The following is a 24,438-nucleotide window of genomic DNA, read 5'->3' as shown; positions in this document are numbered from 1 at the left end:
AGTTTTTTCTTCTCAAGTTCCCATATCCTAGTTCAATTATTTTTTACTGCTGTAACTTATTGTAAGATATTTCACACGAGGATTAAAGTGTTTTAATTTCAAATATTTATGATCAGTATTTGTATTAAGTAAAGTTTTGCACTTAAGATTTTGCTTCAGTTTGTAATAAATTTAAATTTTCCAGGAGGGATGATGACTCAAGGAGGTCAGCTTATGGGAATGCAACGGCCCCCAAATCAAATGATGAATATGATGGCTATGCAACAGGGGCCTGGTATGCAGGGTGGTCCTGGTATGCAAGGTGGTCCTGGTATGCAGGGTGGTCCTGGTATGCAGGGTGGGCCTGGTATGCAGGGTGGGCCTGGTATGCAGGGTGGGCCTGGCATGCAAGCTGGGCCTGGCATGCAAGCTGGACCTGGCATGCAGGCTGGACCTGGCATGCAGGCTGGTCCTGGCATGCAAGTTGGACCTGGTATGCAAGGGGGCCCTGGTATGCAGGGTAATCCGGGTATGCAAACGAATCCAAATTTACAAGGGGCACCCAGATTACAAAATGCTTCTGGAATGCAGGGGACTCCTAGAATGCAAGCCAATATGGTTGGCATGACTCAACAAGGCCAGGTATGTTAATTTTCCTAAATGGTATCAGATGTTTTTGAAGTCCAAGTGGAACATTTACTTACCTTCTAGTGGGATGTATTAGTTGATTACTTGTTTTATGTTTATAATGTGGTTATTTTATTTAAAAATAAATCAAGATATAGATTTAGGGGCTTTAAAGATATACTGTACAGGAAATTGTAATTGCAAGTACAATATTGTAGATAAAAATAGTTGTTGGAGGCAGGACAAACATTTATGATGACCTATGTTATATGCCCAATACAGTTGCAATCCCTTATCTTGGCATATAGAATGGTTGTGCCTAGTAAGTGTGTGCTTGTGAATTCAAGTTTTCTAGGAGAATTATTAGACAAGCACATTTTATAAAGAATCTTTGGATGCTCCCAAGTTATGTATAAGAATTCTTACTTTTAGAATGTGCTGATTTTGAAAATAGATGGGATTGGTACTTATTGTGATTTTGATATCCTTTTATTAAATCTCATATGCAGTTCATTAGTGTGGCCTATTAATGTGTTTCAGATTTGATAAGCTAAGGAATATCTAAAGTTTTAGAATTGCCTAATTTTGACCTGAGAAATTTTCATATACCTCAACAGACATGATAAGTCAACTGATATCTCTTAGTTTAGCATTAAGAGAGTTTTCCGTGACCCAATAATAGTCTTAGAATGTCATTAACTTTTTACTTGTAGCGACATCAATATTAGTGTTTATATAGTATTGGTGAGAAATGTGTTTGTGAACTGGCTTTTCCTCTTTAAAGAAAAAGGTTGCATGTTAAGGTTATAAAAGGCCACCCACATTAGAAATCAGAATAGTAACCCGATGGTCTGGTTGTACTGCATAATGGAATTTAATCCTGTTGAAGTTTCTACATCCCCAATATTATTTCTGAGTTTGTATGATTAAGAAATGGGTTCATATGGACATCCGGAAGTACGTAATGTGAAAAGTACCACGTCCCTCCTTGAAGCTCTAATTTTAGGTGCGGTACTATATCACTTAACAGTATTACACTAATTAAATAAGGCTTACGGTAACAATTCTGTGAAAAATAAAAGTTATCTTGATGTTACAGGCAAAATCAGCCAAGATACGACAGACAACTCTTTCAAGTGTCAAAAAGGTAACAATATCTGTAATGGATAGAATATGCAGTTGGGTTTAAGTGGTCATTCACTCTTATTAAGGATAAAACAGTTTATTATTATGTCTTGTCAGGAATGTTTTATAGAATGACATCAATGACACATAGATTTATTATACATTACAGAAATTTGGAGATTCCAAGATTTAAGTGACTTAAGGGGAGAGACTTTAGTGCCAAATTCATAGGATTACACTACATACAGTAATGTGATCTAAAGATTTTAAACAGATTAACTGTTAGACCTTCAGGAAGGTGGCACTTCATAAAGCATGCTAAGAGACATAATGTAAATTTTCCTAATTTGGTTAGTTATCTCTAGAATTGGTTAATTGTTTATATATATAATTACTAAACTCAATTTTTCTTTCTATTTTAGGTACGAATGGGTATGCAGATGAGCCAAGCTGGCGGAATGGGCGGTGCTCAAGTGACTTCCCAGTACCCTGGGCAGCAAGGGCAGATGACTAGCATGGCTCAGATGCCTCCAGGCGCAAATCAAATGATGGGTAATGCAGCTGCTCAAGGGAGAAACCCAGCGGCCATGGCTGGGATGACGGGCGCTCGAAGCCCCGTTGCCATGGCTCAGATGAGTGGAGCCGGCCACCCAATGAGTCCTGCTAACAGAGGTCAGATGGGAGGTGCCAGTCCTGTTAGTATGGGCCAGATGAGTGGCTCAGGACAAGCTCCCAGCCCAGTTAGCATGGGAGGTATGTCCCACCCAAGGTCCCCAGCAACGGTGGGTCAAGTGCACCCACGTAGTCCAGCTACCCTAGGACAAGGTGGACCGGCAAGACCTTTAAGTAATCCTGGAATGGGTCAAGGTGGCCCAGCAAGACCTCTGAGCAATCCAGGTATGGCCCAGCAACAAGGGCAGCAGTCTTCACAAGTGGCAGCTGCGGCTGCCATGGCAGGTCAGCCTCCTGGAAATAGTGCTGGGCAATTGAACAGAGGTTCTCCAGGTAGTTTAGCTCAAAATCCTGGTGGTGGCCCTGCATCTCGTCCTGGTCAGAGTCCAATGAACCAGGTGCAGCCTATTCAGGGTCCAGTTAATAGTGTTTCGCAACCTAATATGAACATAAGTAGGGCTAAAGGTGTCCCTACACCAGTGAACAATGGTCCTAATGCTCCTGCAACAACAGTGGCTAGCCAGCGTCCAAACAGTGATGCTAATAATGTACGGACATCACAACCTTCAACACCAAACCCAACACCTACTTCAGCAGGCAGTGCAGCACCTACCACTGACTTTCTTGATTTTGAATTTGGTGAATTTGCCCAACTTATTAATGACTAAATAGTGTATGTGGGGCCTGGGTATGGTGCCTCATGAAGTGCTGTACATAAGAAAGCATTCCTGTAGTGTTATACTCTGTATAGTGTACAGTCTTAATTATTATTATTTTATTATGTCGATAATTATCGTGAATGGTCCAAGAGTGTAATTTAGTGTAATGAAAGGACTTGCCATATCATATAGAGTTACTGCCAAGTATTAATACCCCAGACCACCTGCACTTGAGAAATAGCCCAGTTTGTCAACGGAAGAAGATTACATTCCATGTTACACTTCACTGGGGCAGAGCTAAAATTCTTCACCCACTGCTTGTAATAAGCACCATGCCAAAAAATACAACAAAAACTGTCTTTTAAGAGACGTTCTATTCATATTTTTGTGTTTTTCAGGATGAAATTTGAAAGATTCTGTCAAAGGTTCATTACCTTGGGATGATACATTTTCTTATAGAGGGAAATGTGCCACAATAGGCTCAATATAATTTTTATTTCCATGACATGGGCCTTGGAGTTCAATTTTTGTACTTTTGAATGTTATGCAATTCTTAATGCAGAATTTTACTTTTAACAAAAAAAAATTATCTAAAATCTTATTTTTTTAGGTCTGTACTAGTGCAAATTAAAATGTATTTGAACTGCAAGGTCCTTTTTGTGCCAAGTATGTGTACAAAATGACAGCATGAAAACATTATTGATATTTACTTTCATTTTGCAAAGACACTGTCTGCCATGTAAAGAGAGTTGGTCCTTTTAGCCCTACCCCTTTAACAAGACAACTACTTGTACTGTATATTGTAATGTAGCTGGTTTTGTAGACACTTAAGGCTGCATTTTAATTATTCAGAAGCATCCCAGGATAACTTCTGGTAGTCATCACAAACATTGAAGCATCTTTCCTTTTTCTTTTTCTCAGCATCTAATGCTACCATTTGCATCTTTAGATACTAAGGATTTAATCTACTGCATCACATACATGTGGTGTTGTAGATGCAAATCAAAGTATGCCCCATTAAATGATAGCTGTTCCACAACCATCATCACCATCCCATTTAGTGCCGTCACCCAAAATTTGCAGTTTAAAAAGTTCTTGGGAAGCCACTTTACATACAGTATTAGATATTCTTAGCAACTGGGAATTTTTCTTTTAACCAAGAAATTTGAGAATATGTTTTTTGTAGTAAGTTAAAAAAACTTAATTTGTAATCAACCATACCCGAAAGTATGATTTCCCAAGGACTTGACTGCTAGTAAAAAGTGCAATGGTAAGATACTGAAGCTAAACATGCCTTATTTCCCCTGGCATACTTGTATTCCAGAATATTGGCCATTTCTGTTGGGCATAACTTTTGCAGTGTGGGTGTTTAGGGAAAAATTCTTTTACCAGTATTACATTAGAAATTTATACTGCACACTGCATTTGTTGGGCCTTTCATATCAGTTATCCGGAACATGTCTATGCAGTATTAAATATTTTTTTGTGTGATTTGTATTTCCTGTTGAAAAATTTATTTGCCCTATTTCAAGTATACAGAATAGTAGGAGATGAAGGCATGATGTGGCTTCAATTAACACTGGAAAGAAACACAAAACTGTAAACTTATTTTTATATGACTTGCAGTTTAGGATGAGAAATTGTGCTGAGCCTGCTTCACAACAGCATCATGTCAGTATAATAGCTTCTTTTGGTTTCTGCTGTACAAAGTTTTGTAGGCAATATGCTTTTCACCCAGTATTCTCAGGTATTTTTGTGTGATACTAAACCTACACATTCAATATATTTATTTTGGAGTTTATACTGTTTTCTAATCACCACAAGTCCGAAGTAACTCTTATTACCTTATTGTTATGTCTTTTGTCATTGCTCTCTGAAGATAGATCAGATGTGTTATGACTTGTTTCAGGTAGTTATCCTTCCACTTTAATTTTCCTCTGGGTGTGTACAGCAGAAATTATTTGAAGAAAAGAAAAGATAAGATGTCACCTGCTACACAACACCAAGAGTTTCATCCTTCAGTTGTGTACCATAATTTGTGAAAGTGTCTGTTCAGGATATAAAAGTTAATGTGCAGTCATGAGTTTGCAAAGATCTTTGGTCGTTCTTGTAAGCATGTTTCTCTTGGATGTTAGTATAGTAGCGTTAATACAGGTCCTTCCTCGAGTGCGTGCTACATGTTCGCCAGTGTACAAACTTGTAGGTATAGTCCCACCTTATAAAGGAATGAAGGAAATTACATATTTCTGTTTTAAGTGCAATCATTTTGTTTTCAAGATTTATAGTTTTAAAATTATTCATTTATTTGATATTGAAGTCTAAATACATTTATATGTTTCTAAAATATGAATACTGTAATGATTGCTGTGTAAACAGAAATACTTTTCTTCAGTGTGCCTGTGAAGTCAGTGAAAACATAGGTTGTGTAGCAAATATTGTCTCAGAAGGCATATTTTCTGATTTAAAGTTCAAGTGTACAAATTCTTGCGCCTCTACAGTTTTAGAGTGGCAGTGTGTTTTCACTGATATTCTGGTACTTCAGATTTTATACATGAAAATTAGAAAGTTTGTGCTTGTGAGAAAATCATGAATTATGTGTCTTTGGTATTTTTTAACATGTTTGTTTTCCAGTGCAAGTGGAAATAAGCCTTATTAGTTTAATGCTGAAGATGCATGATAACTGATTTATTCACATAAGTGAAAATTTTGGGCATCAAAGCATTTTATTTCCTATTCTGTTTGAGACATTTTAATTATCTTAAAAATTTTATCAATATTTATGTATGTAATTAATGCATTTCTAGAAACAAACCATGTCATTTCACTACTAAATATTTTAGTATTTATTCTTGGTGAAAGATGGTGATTTTTATACTAAATTATAGAAGGTAACAAGGGTGCAAAACTGGTTTTATTTGTATTTAAAATACAGTACTTATTTTATTGTAATTTTTGTATTCTGTCTTTTATAACAGATTTGTAATCTTTGTTATGGAAATGAATGATTATTGTGGAAAGATTTGGTTACTACTATATTATGTTTGTTTTCTTTAATTCTCTTTCACTTTGTACCTGTCAATTCAATTTCATCATGCTTTGATTGCCCCTTATGATATAAATAACAACCTTAGGATCTGGTGAATACCGTAAATGCATCCCATAGTGAAAATCATCTCGAGTATCATTTAAAATTATTTTCATCAGAAACTGAGGTTAATTGTTTCGTGCATTAAACCATTTGTGACCCCAGACAGTGCCGCACCGCCACCACGACAGTGTCTTGCATCACCTCGCATTGTTTCATCGAACACACCTTAGCCACCTTTGCAAATTAATTGCTGAGGCTGTCTTGAAAATCAGATTCCACTTACAGTATTTTACTTCTCGAGTTTGTAATTTTACAAATGTAAATATTTATGTAAGGGGCAAATTTATGCAAACTATGATTGTCACCACCAGCAAGTTGTGGTTTAATGGTAATGAGCATAGTGTAATAGCTTGTCATAACTTGCCTCGATAGTGAATTACATGACAGTTGAAAGTGACAAACATGCAATGGTTGCCAAGGTGTGAAACGTCATTCTTGTATTGACGCATAACATAGGCTATAAAATTGAGTCGGCTCTGCCATTTCCTCAACCCTGCTGTGTCTTGTTGGCTGGTTATTATATAGGGTGTAAGAAAGAAAAAAAGGCAAATCAGCTCAAATGGCTCAGAAAACATGCATCTGAGAATCAGGAACTAGTTGTAGGGGTACAGAAATTGTATTCCAGGGCACAGGTTTGAAGGGGGAAGGGTTGTGTAAAATGAATGAAGATGTTCAAGTAAAAAAGGTGGGTGCGGCACACTTACCCCCTGGCCACGCCTGTGACCGGTTGATCTCAACTGAAGTACTTAGGTCACAAGTCATTCTACTATCATGTCATCTACCAGCTGGCATGCCATCCTTGCAGATATGTAAATATTGTTGTCATTTCAAATGCAATAAAATAGTTTCGGTCTATAAACTTTTATTTTACCCCTGAAGTCATGTGATCTGTTTGGAATATAAGAAGATAATGAATTTAATACTACAGAGATCATATATAGTAGTATTCCAAAAGTTTAGAAATAGATCAAGTTAATTATAACATAAACCAGTCTGTTTCAAGATGGTTTTGTGTGATGTGATCATTTAAATCAACATGAAAAGGAACCTCGACTCTTATGAAAGAAAAATGCCTGCCGCCTGTTCTAACTGTCTCGTTTCCTTTAGTAGTGAATACAGGAATTTTAATTATCTTTTATGTGACCTCAAGTCCTGCAGTAACGAGTACAGTACTGTACCACTTTTATTATGAAGCCTATCAAAGCCTACACATTGCATTTGCTATCGAACTAAATTTAAAATTTTTGTATGACTTGGTGTTATGAATATATACTCAGATAATCAAATATACCGTATAGTGTATGTTTGTTTATTTCAAGCCTTCTAGTAAAGAGTACAGTGCAGTGCTGTACTGATCAGACTTTTACTGTGAAGAATGTCAATGCCTAAACATTGCATTTGCTATTGAACTAAATTTCTAATGGTTTTATATGAGTTGACGAGTTTATGAATATATTATACATGGATAATCAAATATATTTATTTATTTATTTATTACATATGTAGTGTGTGTACATTCAGTAATTAAAAAAAGAAAACTACTTGATTACATCCATTTTTCATTAATCATTGTTTTGTAGAGGAGGGAATAGACTAAAAGACTATGTTAATGGTTGAAATACATTGAAAAAAAGTGATGTAAAATGTCAATGTTAGGTAAATTACAAATTTATGCCAATATTCCGTAAGTCTCGCTTACTGCCAAGCAAGAGTACGGGAAAATCAATCAATGGATGACTACTGACAAAAGGCATTATGGCAATCTGAAATTCACAACATTATTGTAGTCCTCTGTGCCAGTGAAGATAGCAGGGATGCTTCATTTAGACGAGGTCCTTTTTCCAGGTCTCCATAACTTACAGCTTTGGAGGAAAGTGCTGTATGTGTGACACCAGCAAAAGAAATTACTCCGTCACGCTACCCGCTATTCTTCACCAGCTAACGTCACATGGACGCACGAGGGACTCTTGTCATGTACCAACACTTGTTCATCTGTTTCACAGGTTAAGTTTCAAAAACTGTTCCATAACCGAAATACAAACCACGCTATTTACATAGGGTTATTACTTTCGGCGTAGCTGAAATGACGAGCAATTAGATTTTTAACGAGGGTTAACTACCCCCGCGCTAGTTAGCAAGGGGTTAGGGGAGGGGTAGCTAGCTACCCCTTCCCCCTCACACACCGGTGAACTGCTTCACTTCACTTTTGGCTCGGGCGATGAGCAGACGTGTCTGTCTCGCCCTCGCATTGTTGACAGCCTTAATCTGTTGTCTTTTTCTTTCAGTTTGTGTGTTTAAAGTTGGCCTCTACCTTCCTATTATGCGGAAGTGCCCTGGACTCCCTGACCGCCCTTGTGGAACGTTCATGTCGGCAGTCGAGACGGACCCTCACACCTTATGTCCGTATTGTCGAGGTCAATGGTGTGAAAGGGATAAAAATTGTAGTGAGTGCGGGGAGTGGCCTACCTCCCAGTGGGAGAGGTTTGCCCGACGGCGTAAGAAGAAGTTTAAGCGAGACTCTTCTCTTTCAAGGATTGCCTTGAAGAAGGAAGGCTCCAAGGACTCTTCTTCCGTTGCCCGAACCTCCTCCGAAGCTCCCACTCAATCGGTCTCTCTCGAGGGTCCGTCGAGTGGTAGCGTAGGCCCTTCTTTTGTTTCCCAACCTTGGGCTGGAGACGGCGTTGCCTCCCATAGCGAGGCAGCTCCCCCTCCTCCTCTGGGGGAGGATATTATTATTGATTCTGTTGATGACCATGTTTCTAACAATGATCTTTTACAGCTTTTGGCTTCCTTGGGGCTTAAGGAAGCCCTGTTTGACCTGATCCAGTTGGGGGCAGCTGTCCAACAGTCGCCGGCAATAGCAGAGGTAGATCCTCTTGACTACTGTCGACGTTGTTGTGGCAGAGGCTTACGACGGATGTTGCTGAAGGCTCAGTTCCCCACTCCGAACATCCTTCGAGGGAGGCACCGAGTCTAACGTTCACCTCCTGCGAGTGTTTCTCACCCTCGTGGGAGTGCACTGACAGAGACTCCTCTTCGGAGGACCGATGATGGTGTTGCTGTGCCTCGAGGTAGTCTTCGCCGTAAGGCTCGCCCTCCTCTTCGCCGTAAGGCTCGCCCTCCTCTTCGCCGTAAGGCTCGCCCTCCTCTTCGCCGTAAGGCTCGCCCTCCTCTTCGCCGTAAGGCTCGCCCTCCTCTTCGCCGCAGAGGCCTTCCTTCTCCTTACAAGGGAGTTAAGAGGAGCCTCTTCGGTTCTTCACCTTCGACGTCCCCCGCAGAGCATCCTCCTCGACGAGAGCAGACCGTTGCAGCTGCATCTTTAGACCTCTCCGCAGATCGTTCGCGATCTCCGACGCCTGCCAGATCTTCCAACCTTCCATCTCCGTTCCTGGACGCAGATGCGCAGTGGGCGCCAACGCACCCCGTTATCCAACGGGCACCAGTCCCCTCGGTGCAAAGGGACTTATCTCACAATGTGAGTGAGTCCCTTAAGCGCCAGGTTTTACCTGCGCGCCCGCGATCTCCTGCGCGCAAGCGCTCTCCTGTGGTGGAACAGTCTTCTGAGTCAACGCGCCAGCGATCCCCTGCTGAGTCATGCCGTAGATCTTCTGCTCGCCATTGCTCTCCTGCGCGTCAGCGATCACCTGCGCGTCAACGCTCTCCTATCCAGAGACCACCTGTGCGCCAGCACTCTCCAGCGCACTTCTGATCCTGCTGCGCGCCATACACGCCAATGGTCTCCTGAGCGCCCACGATCACCTGCTCGTCAACGCACAACTGCGCGCTCAGTTCCTGATGCGCGCCAACGTTTGCCCGCGCCCCCACGATCTCCGGATCTGGGCGCAGGTAAGGAGATTATTCCTTCTCCTCCTCGCCGACGTTCACCTGCGCTCCCTCAGAGCTCGCCCATCGTGCACACTCACCTTTGCGCTTTTCTTAAGAGGAACGCGTCCCTGCGCTGTAGTGGTTTGCGGACTGTGGCCAAAGGTAGCACCCAAACTGCCTAGTATCCGAATGCCGACCACAACCCGACGTTCACTACACAACAAACATACAACGGTGGAATACCCAAAAACCTAAGTAACAGTTCAAAGCACTGGGCACCACCCCTTGATTTATAATGGGCAAGGGGACCCAGCTAGATCCTGACTTAAATCTTTGCTTCTCCAGCTTGCTGATCATAAGTATAAGAACATTAGGTGAAATGGATTATTATAAGTTATTTGAAAGATTAAAAAAACAGTGGCTGAGTAGGGGAACTCAGTGGTTTAAGGAACTGGAATGAGATGCTGTATTATAAAAAACAAGAAAAAAAAATATTTATTTAACCAAAACTGTTAGGATTACAATTACATTGACCCATCAATCCAAATAGAAAATTAAAGGCAAAATTAGCATCCCTTTACATCAAGCTTCAGCCACAGGATAACCAGATAAACAAATTTTGAAAAAGAATAAAAAAATTATTCACATACTGGTCACTCAAGTTTACTAAGCCATCTCAAACCAACCACCCATAAGAAATATATAAATGTGTGACTACTGAACTACAATACTTTCCCCTGAATCACTACTGTCCTTTCAATATCCAGTTCACCACTAAACTGCAAAGTCACTTAAAATTATCAAACTCTAAACGGTAAGGCCGCATACGATGCCGTGCAGGTCTCTGCAGGCCCACAATAACAATGTCTTGAAAAGTTTGTCAACAGTACATTTGAAATCTCTCAATCTTGGAAGGGGTTTTGAATAAGTCTGAATTCATACTAAACTCAAAAGTCACCCTCTCCCTAACATCGGAATTCACTTCTTGGGACTCTGACCAGATATGCCATTTCAATAGCTCCTGTTAACTATTTAATGTTCATGACACACACTCATATAGCAACACAGTAGCTTACTTCTAGTTACAAGGTATGGATATAGAACAGCATCACAGGCTAGTACAGACTGATAACAGGAAATATTCTAAATTCGCTCTCCCTTATACTCCCTACTGAGTGTAGGGGCTGCTGTCAATACCTGGAAAGGAACAATAACAAATTAAGACATTTTTGGAAAAAGGGGGGCTTGAGGGATACAAAAGAAAAAAAATAAAATCAAATGTATTTCATACACACACAAACCACTAAACTTTTCTCAGTCATAAACCCTTATATATTGCAGCGCGCCCATGAGATGTCTCCTGTGCCCGCCCACGAGCGTTCGCCTTTGCGCGCAACCTTACCATCTGGTCCTGCGCCCCAGCTAGTGTCCACTGACCGCGCAACTGTGCGCCAACGATCTCCTATGCGCCAGCGTGATCCCTCGCCTGTGCGCAAGCGTTCTCCAACGCGTCATCGCTCCAGATCACCATAGGTCCCCGACGCGCCCGTGCGCAGTCGGTTGCCTGTTCGCCCTATGCGCCATCGATCGCCTACGCCCCAGCGCTCGCCCTTGCAACAGTGCACACCCTCACCTGTGCGCCCGCTCGCACCCTCACCCGCGCCTTCATCTCCGCGTGCCAACGTTCGCCCGAGCGCAAACCCGCGATTTTACCATCGCGCGAGCGCCAGCGCGATTTCAGTCGCGATTTCCGCCGGGATTCACAGTGCGCACAACCTTGTGAGCCTTCGGGAGCGCGTTCCAGGTCATCGTCTTCACGATCACCACCCCGCAAGCACAGAGCTGCGCACGTGCAAGAGCAGGAAGAATCTTTGGAGAGGTCTACACAACATTCTTCTTTTCAGGCAGGCCCCGTGGTGTCCACTCCTAAGGATCAGCAGATCCCCTTCCCTCCAGCAGGAATCGCTGACATTGCATCCGTCAGCCGTCAGCCTTGCTTCGGGTCCCTGATGAAAGCGGTCGTGCAGGCTATGAAGCCGGCCCTCGCTGATCTGGGACTAAAACCAACGGCAGCTCCTTCCCCGCTGAAGAGAAGGAGAGGAGTGGACTTCGTGGTGACTTCTCCTCGGGTCAAGCTGGCTCCCAAGAAGTCTTTCAGGAAGGCCCCTTCCCCCTCGCAGACGTTTTCTCCTTCCCCTGTGGACGAAGCCTTCCCGTCCTCAGGAGGATCCAGCGAGGAGAGGCTTTCTCCCACAGCACCAATGGGAGGAACCCCACCTCGAGGAAGGGAACCGTCTCGCGTGGAAAGGAGCCCCCAGACTTCGTTGCTGAGTCCTGTATGCCTCCTAGGAGGGAGCCCAAGGACTCCAAGATGTTACCTAAGTCTTCATCCCGGATTCGACCAGAACCAGCAAGACCCCAGGAGAACATCCACGTGTCTCCCCAAGTAGAGCCACTGGGGACAGGAGACCTTGCTTCCAGCCCACAAGGAGGAGAGCAGCATGAGTCGGAACACGCCTTCTGGCAGGTCCTGAGTCTAATGAGGCAACTCAATGGATTCAAGGACCCCGAGATGACACCACCCCCCCCCCTCCCCGCGAAGGCAAGGATACGGTCCTGGACCAAGTCTATGGTACCCAGAAACCCCTAAGGGCCAGCGCCGCTTTGCCCTGGTCCCAGGGGGTGAAGAGTGCCAGAGACAAGGTTGAGGGCCAGCTCTCCGAACTCGCCTCCTCCAGCCGTTCCTCTGCCGGGAACAAACTCCTCCCACCTCCTCGTGTACAACAGAGGAGGTACTTCAAGACCATGGGGGAGTCTAGTTTAGCTCTTCCCCTCCACCACTGTGGAAGAGCTCGCTAGGGGAATTTCTCTCCAGAAACTCTCCACCTGGCAGGTGACATTCTCAGCTACGGAGATCCTGAGCCAGGAGAAGGTCGCCAAGTGTGCCATGCAGGCCACTTCATGGCTGGATATCTGGCTGGTGTCCCTGGCCATCCTGTTGTGATCCAAGGACTTGTCCAAGGAGAGCACCAGCACCATCGAGTTCCTGGCTCACCAAGTGTCGAACTTGTGGGCAAACTCGATCCTAAAGCGTCGTGGTGCGGTGACTGAGAGGTTCCACTCGAAAGTCCCAGCTGTGGATGTCAGCAAGCTCAGACACTCCTCCATCCTTGGAGAGAGCCTGTTTGAGCCCAAGGACATGGAACGGACAGCTGAGAGGTGGAGGAAGTCGAATCACGATTCGCTCCTCCAAAGGGCCCTTACATGTCGGCCCCACAAGCCTCCAGCTCCTCAACAACAACAGCAGCCTCACAGGACATCGAAGCAGGCTCCAGCAGCACAGGCAAAGGTGTCTAAGCAGCAGCCCTTTCCTGTCAAAGACAAGAAGGGTGGAAAGTCCTTCAGGGGAGGCAAAAATCCTAGGGGGAGCGGCTGTGACCGCAAACGCTAGGATTGGCAATCCCCCTGCATGTCCACCAGTGGGAGTATGCCTTCAAAGTTGCGCGGACAGGTGGCAGCAACTCGGGGCCGATTCCTGGACGATCTCTGTGATCAGCCAAGGATATCGCGTCCCGTTCATAACATCTCAACCTCCCCTGACAGCGAATCCAGTGTCGTTGAGCTCCTATGCCATGGGATCAGCAAAGGGGCTAGCCCTTCGGGCAGAAGTCGAGACCATGCTCAAGAAGGATGCTCTCCAGGAGGTCGTCAACGGCTCCCCAGGCTTCTTCAGTTCCAACAGACCCTGGTGGGCCACTCCGTGGTGGTGATGAGCGACACCACAGTAGTGGCTTATATCAACAAGCAGGGAGGTACCCTTTCACAGCAGCTATCCCATCTTGCAGTAGAGATACTGAGGTGGACCGAAGTCCACTCGATCCCATTATCAGCTCGCTTCATTCTGGGCAAAAGGAATGTGCTCGCCGACAGTCTGAGCAGAGCATCGCAGATAGTGAGTACCGAGTGGTCTTTGAATCCTCAAGTAGCCAGCAAAGTCCTGACTTTGTGGGGTTCCCAGACGGTGGACCTGTTCGCGACAGCTTTGAACTTCAAGCTGCCGCTCTACTGCTCCCCAGTCCCGGACCCCAAGGCACTCTGGCAAGATGCCTTTCAACAACGGTGGGACAACATTGATGTCTACGCTTTCCCACCGTTCTGTCTGATGAGAAGGGTGCTCAACAAGACCAGACTATCGGTCAACTTGTCAATGACCTTAATAGCTCCGCTATGGCATCATGCAGAGTGGTTCCCGGACCTTCTGCAGCTCCTGACGGAACTCCCGAGAGAGCTTCCCCCACGACACAAGCTACTCAAGCAACCACACTGCAACATCTTCCACAAAGCCGTAGCCTCGCTTCGGCTTCACGCCTGGAGACTATCCAGCATCTCATCATGGAGAGGGGCTTTTTGCAACAAGTTGCAGAAAGGATGTCTCGACACCTGCGAAAGTCATCCGCAGGGGTCTACCAGGCGAAATGGAGAGTCTTCTGTGGTTGGTGTCGTGGGAGGGGTATCTCTCCCCTCGATGCCACTATTCCAGCAATAGCGGAGTTTCTCGTGTATTTGTGGGAGGAAATGCGCCTTTCGGTCTCGGCGGTGAAAGGCTATCGCTCAGCCTTAAGCCTAGCCTTCAGGCTGAAAGGAATAGACATTTCCTCCTCGCTGGAACTTCGTTACTCATACGAAGCTACGAACTTACCTGCCCTCAGTCGGAAGTGAGACCTCCTCCATGGAATGTGGTTCAGGTCCTCAGGGGTCTTAAGAGACCTCCGTTCGAACCATTACGCCAGGCATCTGATCGACACCTGACTTGGAAGACGGTGTTCCTGCTCGCTTTGGCTTCAGCCAAGCGGGTCAGTGAACTTCATGGTCTCTCATACGACGTTGCCCATTCAAGGGGATGGGGGGAGGTAACGTTCAGGTTCGTCCCTGAGTTTGTAGCCAAGACTCAGAACCCTGGAGTGCCGGACCCACGGTTCGACTCCTTCAGGGTTTCGAGTCTCCGTTCTTTAACAGATGACCCAGACCATCTGCTACTCCGTTCTGTAACAGATGACCCAGACCATCTGCTACTATGCCCAGTAAGGAGTCTGAGGCACTATCTGAAGAGAACAGATGCAGTCTGTCCCTGCGTGCAAGCCCTGTTTGTGAGCACGGGAAGGACAAAGAGGAGGGTCACCAAGAATACCATCTCGGCTTGAATTCGAAGGGTCATCCATCATGCCTTGAATCCGGACCCTCCTCTGTCACGTCGCCCCAGAGCACACGATGTCAGACGCATCGCAACGTCCCTGGCATTCAAGAGAAACTTCTCAGTGACGCAGGTGCTACAAGCTGGGGTCTGGAAGCGTCAAATGGCTTTCACAGCCCACTACCTGCAGGACGTGACCCACAGGAGCCTCGATACATTTTCTATCGGCCCTGTGGTGGCTGCACAACAGCTGGTCTAACCTCAACCTCCTTAATGGACAGGTAGCAGAGGGTTGAGGGCATTGTTACCCGGTTTAAGACTGCATGAATGACAAAGTATGTCTGGCCCTTACTTCTTTCTTCATCGTCCCCTCTCTTGGGGAAAGCAGCATCCTGGGTTCTCTGCATAGCTGACCTCAAACCCCTGCAGGTAAACCATGCTTCCTTGTGTTCCTAGTATTAAGATAATACTGTCATGTCCCCCATACCCTAACAAGGTGGTATTGGGAACGTCCTAGCCTAGAATTCCATCTAAAGGACTTCAGGTCAACTTCCTAGGACGAGTCACACTTCATCCCTCCACACACAAACTTATGTAGGCCGCACGTTCCTTGCGGAGCAGGGAACTTTTGAGGTGCAGGGACACTTTTTTTTCTCAAGTGCTGCTCACTCGGATTCTGAGTCCCCGGGCAAAGCCAAAGCCTGTAAGGCTGGGACTTTCCACCCTACCTAAGGGTTAAGTCACCCTATGTAAATAGCGTGGTTTGTATTTCGGTTACGGAACAAATGACAAATTCGGAGATAATTTGTATTTTTCCTAACCATACAAATCTTAGCTATTTACACATATTTGCCCGCCAGCCCTGTTCCCCGAGGCAAGTCCTACCTCTAAGTGAAGTGAAGTGAAGCAGTTCACCGGTGTGTGAGGGGGAGGGGTAGCTAGCTACCCTTCCCCTACCCCCTTGCTAACTAGCGCGGGGGGTAGTTAACCCTCGTTAAAAATCTAATGTCATTTCAGCTACGCCAAAAGTAATACCCTATGTAAATAGCTAAGGTTTGTATGGTTAGGAAAAATACAAATTATCTCCGAATTTGTCATTTTTCATCATCTGTTTGTGAGCGAGTTGCTGTTATACAGTGAACCCTCGCTACTTCGCGGTTCGACAATCGCGGATTCACCACTTCGCGGGGTTTTCCCATAACCCATATATATATACATATCGCGGATTTTCCGGAAAATTCGAAAATACCGCGAAATCTGAAGATAACCAAATACGATATTTTGTTACCTGTAATTCCATTAATACTGTAATTAGTAATATCTGCTCTTACTGATTGTTCATTGCATTACATATGATATATAATTCAGCACAGAAAGAAATAAAACACGAAAAGAGAATGTGATCATACGATAATTCAGTACGTAGTAAAATTAAATCGAACATGAAACGCAAATCAGATGCAGTCATACCATATTAGAATGGTGTGTACTGTAATGGATGTGCTTCTTTTCCATGAATCTTTTGTATGTATACGTACGTAGTACAGTACTGCATCCAATAATATTCTTTGTTGCAAAAATCACATTTCGAATAAGTACTGTAAGCGTACGAGAGAGAGAGAGAGAGAGAGAGAGAGAGAGAGAGAGGCGTAAAATAGCGTACGTACGTAAATTTTTATTATTATTGTTATTATTATTATTATTGTTGTTGTTGTTAATAAAATTATTATTGTTATTATTATTAATCATTATTATTATTATTATTACTGTACAGTATTATTATCATTATTTATTATTATTACGGTATTGTACTTAATCTACGTACGTTCAGTGTGCGCGGGACATCTTCTATGAGTAACCAACGCACCATAGTACTGTATAAGACGGGTTGTGATTGGTTCAAGCGCTGATAGATGACGAATCAAAACTCAAGTTTTGTTATCTAGCCTGTGATTGGTGTTTTGCCCGCATCTTCTACCCGCAGCATCAAAGTTCTCGCGGGACTGCATCGTTCACTTTCTCTTTCCGCGTATTGCTGAGTAGACGTTCTTAAGTTTGTGAAGTTGAATCTGTGCTGTGTGCGACTGTTTTAAGTTGAACTTTTTGTTGAACTTTCTGTTACAATGGCTCCCAAGCGTTCTGCTTCTAGTAAGGCTGGTAGTGAGCCTAAACGCCACCGAAGAATGATGACGATAGCTGAGAAGGTTACGCTTCTCGACATGTTAAAAGATGGTAGAAGTTACGCGGCCGCCGGCCGCCATTTTGGCATCAACGAATCCACCGTTCGCTACATCAGGAAGGACGAGGCGAACATTAGAAAGACTGCTGCAATCACCTTTAGCAGATCAGCGAAGCGAGTCGTTACAACGCGTAATAAAACGATCGTACGCATGGAAGGTGCTTTAGCTGTGTGGATTGCCGACTGTCGGAAGAAGAACATAGCGTTGGATACGAACACCATCCGAACAAAGGCTTTGAGCTTGTATGAGAATTTTGCGGCAAAGGAACCTCATGACGACGATGGCGACCATGCTGAAGAAGATGATGATGTAGATGATCCTCAACCAGGGACCTCCACTGATTCCCAGCGTCAGAAACAACGTTTTTCCGCCAGCAAAGGATGGTTCGCGAAGTTTCAGAAACGCTTCGCCCTGAAAAGCGTTTCCCTGCATGGGGAGTCTGCTTCCGCTGACACTGCCGCTGCTGAAACTTACGTGAACCAGACTTTCAAGAACATTATCGCTGAAGGTGGATACAAGCCGGAACAAGTGTTTAATATGGATGAAACCGGCTTGTTTTGGAAGAGAATGCCGTCGCGAACTTTCCTGTTCAAAGAGGAAGCCAAAGCCTCTGGCTTTAAGGCATTCAAGGATCGCGTTACCCTCGTGATGTGTGGCAATGCTGCTGGATTTTTGTTAAAGCCGGGGCTTATTTATAAGTCGAAAAATCCTCGCGCTTTGAAAAACAAAAATAAGAATCTCCTTCCCGTGTACTGGATGCATAATCAAAAAGCATGGATTACGAAGATGCTGACCTCCAACTGGTTCCACCAGTGTTTCATCCCGCAAGTCCATGAATATCTCTTAGAGAAGGGCTTGCCATTCAAGATCCTTCTCCTTATGGATAACGCTGGTGGACACGCAACTGACCTGTCGCGTGAGGGCGTTCAGGTTGAGTTCCTGCCACCCAACACCACGTCATTAATTCAACCAATGGACCAGGGGGTTATCAGGGCGTTCAAGGCCCTCTACACGAAGAATACCTTGGCGGACCTCGTTGCGTGTGTGGATGCTGCCCAAGATGACGAGGATGAAGACTTCAACTTGAAGGCGTACTGGCGGCAGTACACCATAGCCACGTGCCTGCAGAATATTCAAAAGGCACTTCAAGAGATGAAACCTGCAACCGTAAATGCGAGCTGGAAGAAGCTGTGGCCCGATATTGTTTACGACGACAAGGGATTTACTCCGTCGGAAATCCAACACTCTGCAATACGGAAATCTGTGCAGTTGGCTGCCATAATTGGGGGTGACGGGTTTGGCGACATGACGACTGAAGACCTGACGAAATCGGCAAGTGAGGAAGAGAGTGAGGGTACCCAGGAAGAGACCCAAGAAAATGTAGAAGAAACGGGCTTAACATTAGAACGGCTCGCCAAGTTCTGCAACCATATGAAGGAGGCGAAAGAAATGTTGCAAGAGTGGGACGAGGATATGGTTCGCTCGATGCAATTCTGCAACAAGGTCGATGACATCACGACTCCCTACAGGATGCTCTTGGATCGAAAAAAGAAGCAGCGGCAACAACTTCCGATCACAATGTTTTTTCAGCCTCGCAAAAAAGAGCCAGTTCCTCCTGCTAGTACGCCTTCGGAAGAAATTGAAGAAGTTGAAGAGGTGTCCCAGGAAAAGACACCTCCGTCTGAAGAGACGTAAAATACTATCATTGACTGCACAGTAGAACACATCATCAGCTTCATCATCATCATTTCTACTGTGCAGCAAATTCATCGCCATCGTCATTCAAGTTTTTCTGGAACTTCTTTCGTGGTGAGTACAGTAACAATCTTTATTTTTTACTTTAACCTGTTTTATAGTTTAGTACTGTACGTACTGTATGCATTAAGTTAAAGGGAAGGTTTTAAAAGTCTACATGTTGTAACCTATCATATTTTTTTTGTTTAAAATTTACATTTACGTACGTAAAACAATCTCTCTCTCTCTCTCTCTCTCTCTCTCTCTCTCTCTCTCTCTCTCTCTCTCTCTCTCTCTCTCAAATTGTTTTCCTGCTTTGCTACGTACAAGTACTGTATAATTTATATTTGTAAGGTAACATATTTTGTAAATGCTTTGTACTGTAAATACTGTATGTACTGTATCATTATTTATCACTATCATCATGCGTGTTAAATGCCTTGTTTGTTCTGAGCGTGGTTGTTTACTGAGCGTACACGCCGTCGTTTCAGGCGGCGTCATAAAGAAAAAGATTTCATTTGGAAGTCCTAAGAAAAATACGTAAACTAAAACATTGGTAATAAAAAAATCAACATACAGTACTGTATAATCAATATAATCGATGCAAAAACTAACCATACGTACATATATGTGTACACTAAATGAGTTTGTTTCTTCATTATGATCAGAGATGAACGTAAACAAAACATTGGTTGCCATTTTTTATCGTGCTTTTTAGGTGTTTAGGAAACACATGATATAAAATCGCCTTTAATATTTGTGCCTGTTTTAGTTTAGGGTGCTGTAGTACATGCATTAAGTGTTCTGTACATTACAGGGTGTAAAGGGTGGTTTGTTAACAGTACTACGTACAAGGGAAGGTTTTAAAAGTCCGAATATACATGTTAAATAAATAGGTAAATATGCTGTCACTACTTCGCGGATTTTCACCTATCGCGCCCGCGTCTGGAACCTATCTACCGCGATAAACGAGGGTTCACTGTATATACTTTATATCCAAAGGAAGGTTTCTAGTGTTGTAGCTACAGTACATGCATATCACATTCATGTACAGCACTGCACTTGGTACTATGCAATAGACATGCATGATCCTATTACACTGTGAATCATTAATCTCCAAAAAGGAGTAGAATAAGAGCAGGTTGTAAGTATATTCCTGTTTATGTCTATTGCATAGTTTAACCAGCAAACCTAACTGGATCAAGTGGAGGTGGAATACTTTTGAGCTATTGGTGCTACTTTTGTATGACAGTATGGTAATGCTAAAAAAATCAGCATTAGTTTTAATAGATAGTACAGTATGCAGTTCCTGTTTGTGGTTTCTCTATGTAGGTGCTGTGAAAGTTGATCATTATCATTACCACTAAGAAAGCTACAACCCTAATTGGAAAAGTATAAAGCCTAGGACTCCAATAGGGAAATCTGAGTATGGAAAGGAAACAGAGCAATAACTAATAAATTATGAATGGGACTTTTTAAAAATAATTATGAAAATCAGTAACAACTTTGAATAAGAGAAGTCATTATATAAACCATGAAATGAGTTATATGTCAGCATGTTCAGGCAAAACGTATTTGCAGCAAGTAAGAACTGATGAAGTTTCACCTATGTAACCACTAGATTAGTAAGATCATATGAAGAGAATAAGAAGAAGTTTTGGAAAGAAGTGAAGAGAGTAAGGAAGGCTGGCGCAAGAATTGAAGAGACAGTGAAAGATGGAAATGGAAGGTTGTTAAAAGGAGAGGAGGCAAGGAAAAGGTGGGCGGAATATTTTGAAAGTTTGCTGAATGTTGAGGATAATAGGGAGGCAGATATAATTGCTGTTCCAGGTGTTGAGGTGCCAGTGATGGGAGATGAGAATGAGAGAGAGATAACAATAGAGGAAGTGAGGAGAGCACTAGATGAAACGAGAGTAGGAAAAGCATCTGGTATGGACGGTGTGAAAGCTGAGATGTTGAAGGAAGGGGGTGTGACTGTACTTGAATGGTTGGTGAGATTGTTTAATATGTGTTTTGTGTTGTCAATGGTACCAGTAGATTGGGTTTGTGCATGTATTGTACCACTATATAAGGGTAAGGGAGATGTGCATGAGTGTTGTAATTCAAGAGGTATTAGTTTGTTGAGTGTACAGTAGTTGGAAAAGTGTATGGTAGAGTAATGATTAATAGGATTAAGGATAAAACAGAGAATGCAATCTTGGAAGTACAGGGTGGTTTTAGAAGAGGTAGGGGTTGTATGAATCAGATTTTTACAGTTAGGCAGATATGCGAGAAATATTTAGCAAAAGGTAAGGAGGTGTATGTTGCGTTTATGGATCTGGAGAAAGCATATGATAGAGTTGATAGGGAAGCAATGTGGGATGTGATGAGGTTATATGGAGTTGGTGGAAGGTTGTTGCAAGCAGTGAAAAGTTTATACAAAGGTAGTAAAGCATGTGTTAGAATAGGAAATGAAGTGAGTGATTGGTTTCCGGTGAGAGTGGGGCTGAGACAGGGATGTGTGATGTCGCCGTGGTTGTTTAACTTGTATGTTGATGGAGTGGTGAGAGAGGTGAATGCTCGAGTGCTTGGACGAGGATTAAAACTGGTAGGCGAGAATGACCATGAATGGGAGGTAAATCAGTTGTTGTTTGCGGATGATACTGTACTGGTAGCAGACACAGAAGAGAAGCTTGACCGACTAGTGACAGAATTTGGAAGGGTGTGTGAGAGAAGGAAGTTGAGAGTTAATGTGGGTAAGAGTAAGGTTATGAGATGTACGAGAAGGGAAGGTGGTGCAAGGTTGAATGTCATGTTGAATGGAGAGTTACTTGAGGAGGTGGATCAGTTTAAGTACTTGGGGTCTATTGTTGCAGCAAATGGTGGAGTGGAAGCAGATGTACGTCAGAGAGTGAATGAAGGTTGCAAAGTGTTGGGGGCAGTTAAGGGAGTAGTAAAAAATAGAGGGTTGGGCATGAATGTAAAGAGAGTTCTATATGAGAAAGTGATTGTACCAACTGTGATGTATGGATCGGAGTCGTGGGGAATGAAAGTGATGGAGAGACAGAAATTGAATGTGTTTGAGATGAAGTGTCTGAGGAGTATGGCTGGTGTATCTCGAGTAGATAGGGTTAGGAACGAAGTGGTGAGGGAGAGAACGGGTGTAAGAAATGAGTTAGCGGCTAGAGTGGATATGAATGTGTTGAGGTGGTTTGGCCATGTTGAGAGAATGGAAAATGGTTGTCTGCTAAAGAAGGTGATGAATGCAAGAGTTGATGGGAGAAGTACAAGAGGAAGGCCAAAGTTTGGGTGGATGGATGGTGTGAAGAAAGCTCTGGGTGATAGGAGGATAGATGTGAGAGAGGCAAGAGAGCGTGCTAGAAATAGGAATGAATGGCGAGCGATTGTGACGCAGTTCCAGTAGGCCCTGCTGCTTCCTCCGGGGCCTTAGATGACCGCGGAGGTAGCAGCAGTAGGGGAGTCAGCATTATGAAGCTTCATCTGTGGTGGAAATGTGGGAGGTTGGGCTGTGGCACCCTAGCAGTACCAGCTGAACTCGGTTGAGTCCCTGATTAGGCTGAAGGAACATAGAGAGTAGAGGTCCCCTTTTTGTTTTGTTTCATTGTTGGTGTCGGCTACCCCCCAAAATTGGGGGAAGTGCCTTGGTATATAGATATAGATAGATTTGAGAGAGAGAGAGAGAGGGTATCAAAGACTATATACTGAAGGAAGATAGGAAGGCTCAAAATAGAATGTTAATACGCTAGTTGGCAACTCCAAAGTGAACACAATAGTTGGTTGCTCCGATTTCAGATGACGTTGTAGGTATACATCGTTTGTCGTCTGTTTGTTTATATTCAGAATTTGACAGTTGACTCAAACGAAATCATGGTGCCGACAGTAAAGAAGTCACACAAGTGTGTTGTGTGCCCTAAACAAAAAGAAACCGATCCTCATTTGGTATTTCACAGGTTCCCTAAGGACAAAGAACGGTGAGTCCAAACAGTATGATACATGCAGTATGTGCTGCTAATGAGTAAGCCCCACTGATATTGGATGTAAGATTAAGGCAAGGCATCCACAGTAAATCTCTTTTGTTTTTCATTTTTTGTTGGCTTGTATGCAACCTTATATCTATTTCCAACCCCCTTTTGATTATTTTTGTGTGATACAATTTTGTGTTATTTTGATCCTTCTGATTGTACATTTATACATTTATTAGTTTATAATACTAAACTATACATGAGTGCATCATGCTTTTCCATTTCAATAAAAAATAAAATACATTGTTTTTATACACCTAATATCTCTCCATCTTACAGTGGCCTACAAACTGTAATTAAATGTATGCCTACACATAAGCATTTGTGGCTAAGTTTAACAAATCAGATATACAGTATGTTTTAATTTATTCGAATGTGGTATTGTATAGAACATTTAAAAATGGTTGTAATATACTGTACAATACTTAAATTTGCAAGAAAATTAACTAAATCATAAGAGATATAGCTATTGAATTTCTTAAAAATAGACTGAGAAACATAATTTGCAATTTAGTTACCTAAAATTTAAGAATATCATGAATATATGAGTAAAATATACTGACATAGTAATGCAAATTATGAACAAATATGTAAAATTTACAATCGAATTCCATCCTATATACCCGTAAGCATTACCGCTTTGAATGTTTGGTTGCTCGCTCAACAGATGGAGCCATTCGTTTCGCATGGGAGTATCTGGCATCTTTTCATAGCACACTCATTTGTGTGTTAAAAGCCTGAGCCTTCCTATCTTCCTTCAGTATACAGTCTTTGGTTAGGGCGGTAATGAATGTCTTGGGCGAAAGCATTTTCTATTTGACTGTAGCAAGAGTGGTTTTTTTTTTTTTTCTTTTCATCGTTAGCCGGCTGTGAAGTGTTTTTTTTTTGGTTCGGAGTAAGTACTGTTTTTATTTAATTTTGTTAGGCGCGATCATGAATGATAGGAAGTTTATTATTTTTTATTATAGTGCGATAGTTTTGTTAGTTACGAGTTTTCGTAAGCGTTTTTTCTATTTATTGCAAGCCGTAATTCCTCCTTTAGGCTCCTTTGGATTCCTTTAGACTCCTTGGAGTTTTAGTTTGGCCTGGAAGGTGGTGTTTGCCAGCCGTGTGTATCATACTGTATGAATGTAGGAATAGACTGCTGAAATAGAATTTTTGAACGTTGATGACCCAGCTATAAAATACGGATTTTTCTCACGACAATTGATGATGA

At 43.1% G+C, this 24,438-nt stretch overlaps 1 protein-coding gene across 5 annotated transcripts in view; it reads left to right on the top strand.

The window, feature by feature from the left end:
- Positions 1 to 7,069, top strand: part of LOC137624369 (neurogenic protein mastermind-like) — a 58,253-nt gene extending 51,184 nt beyond the window's left edge. For 4 of the 5 annotated variants that reach the window (XM_068355077.1, XM_068355075.1, XM_068355076.1 and 1 more), the window contains 3 exons: positions 185 to 621; positions 1,706 to 1,753; positions 2,154 to 7,069. In XM_068355077.1, the coding sequence (XP_068211178.1) occupies positions 185 to 621; positions 1,706 to 1,753; positions 2,154 to 3,071 (1,403 nt within the window). In that variant the 3' untranslated portion in view covers positions 3,072 to 7,069. The remainder of the gene's footprint in view (positions 1 to 184; positions 622 to 1,705; positions 1,754 to 2,153) is intronic. The other variant, XM_068355079.1, reaches the window with a different exon arrangement.
- The last annotated feature ends 17,369 nt before the right edge of the window (positions 7,070 to 24,438 follow it).

The sequence above is a fragment of the Palaemon carinicauda genome, chromosome 31, assembly GCF_036898095.1.
Source record: "Palaemon carinicauda isolate YSFRI2023 chromosome 31, ASM3689809v2, whole genome shotgun sequence".
In the NCBI taxonomy this organism is placed as follows: Eukaryota; Metazoa; Arthropoda; class Malacostraca; order Decapoda; family Palaemonidae; genus Palaemon; species Palaemon carinicauda.
This window is presented reverse-complemented; position numbering and strand designations above follow the sequence as displayed.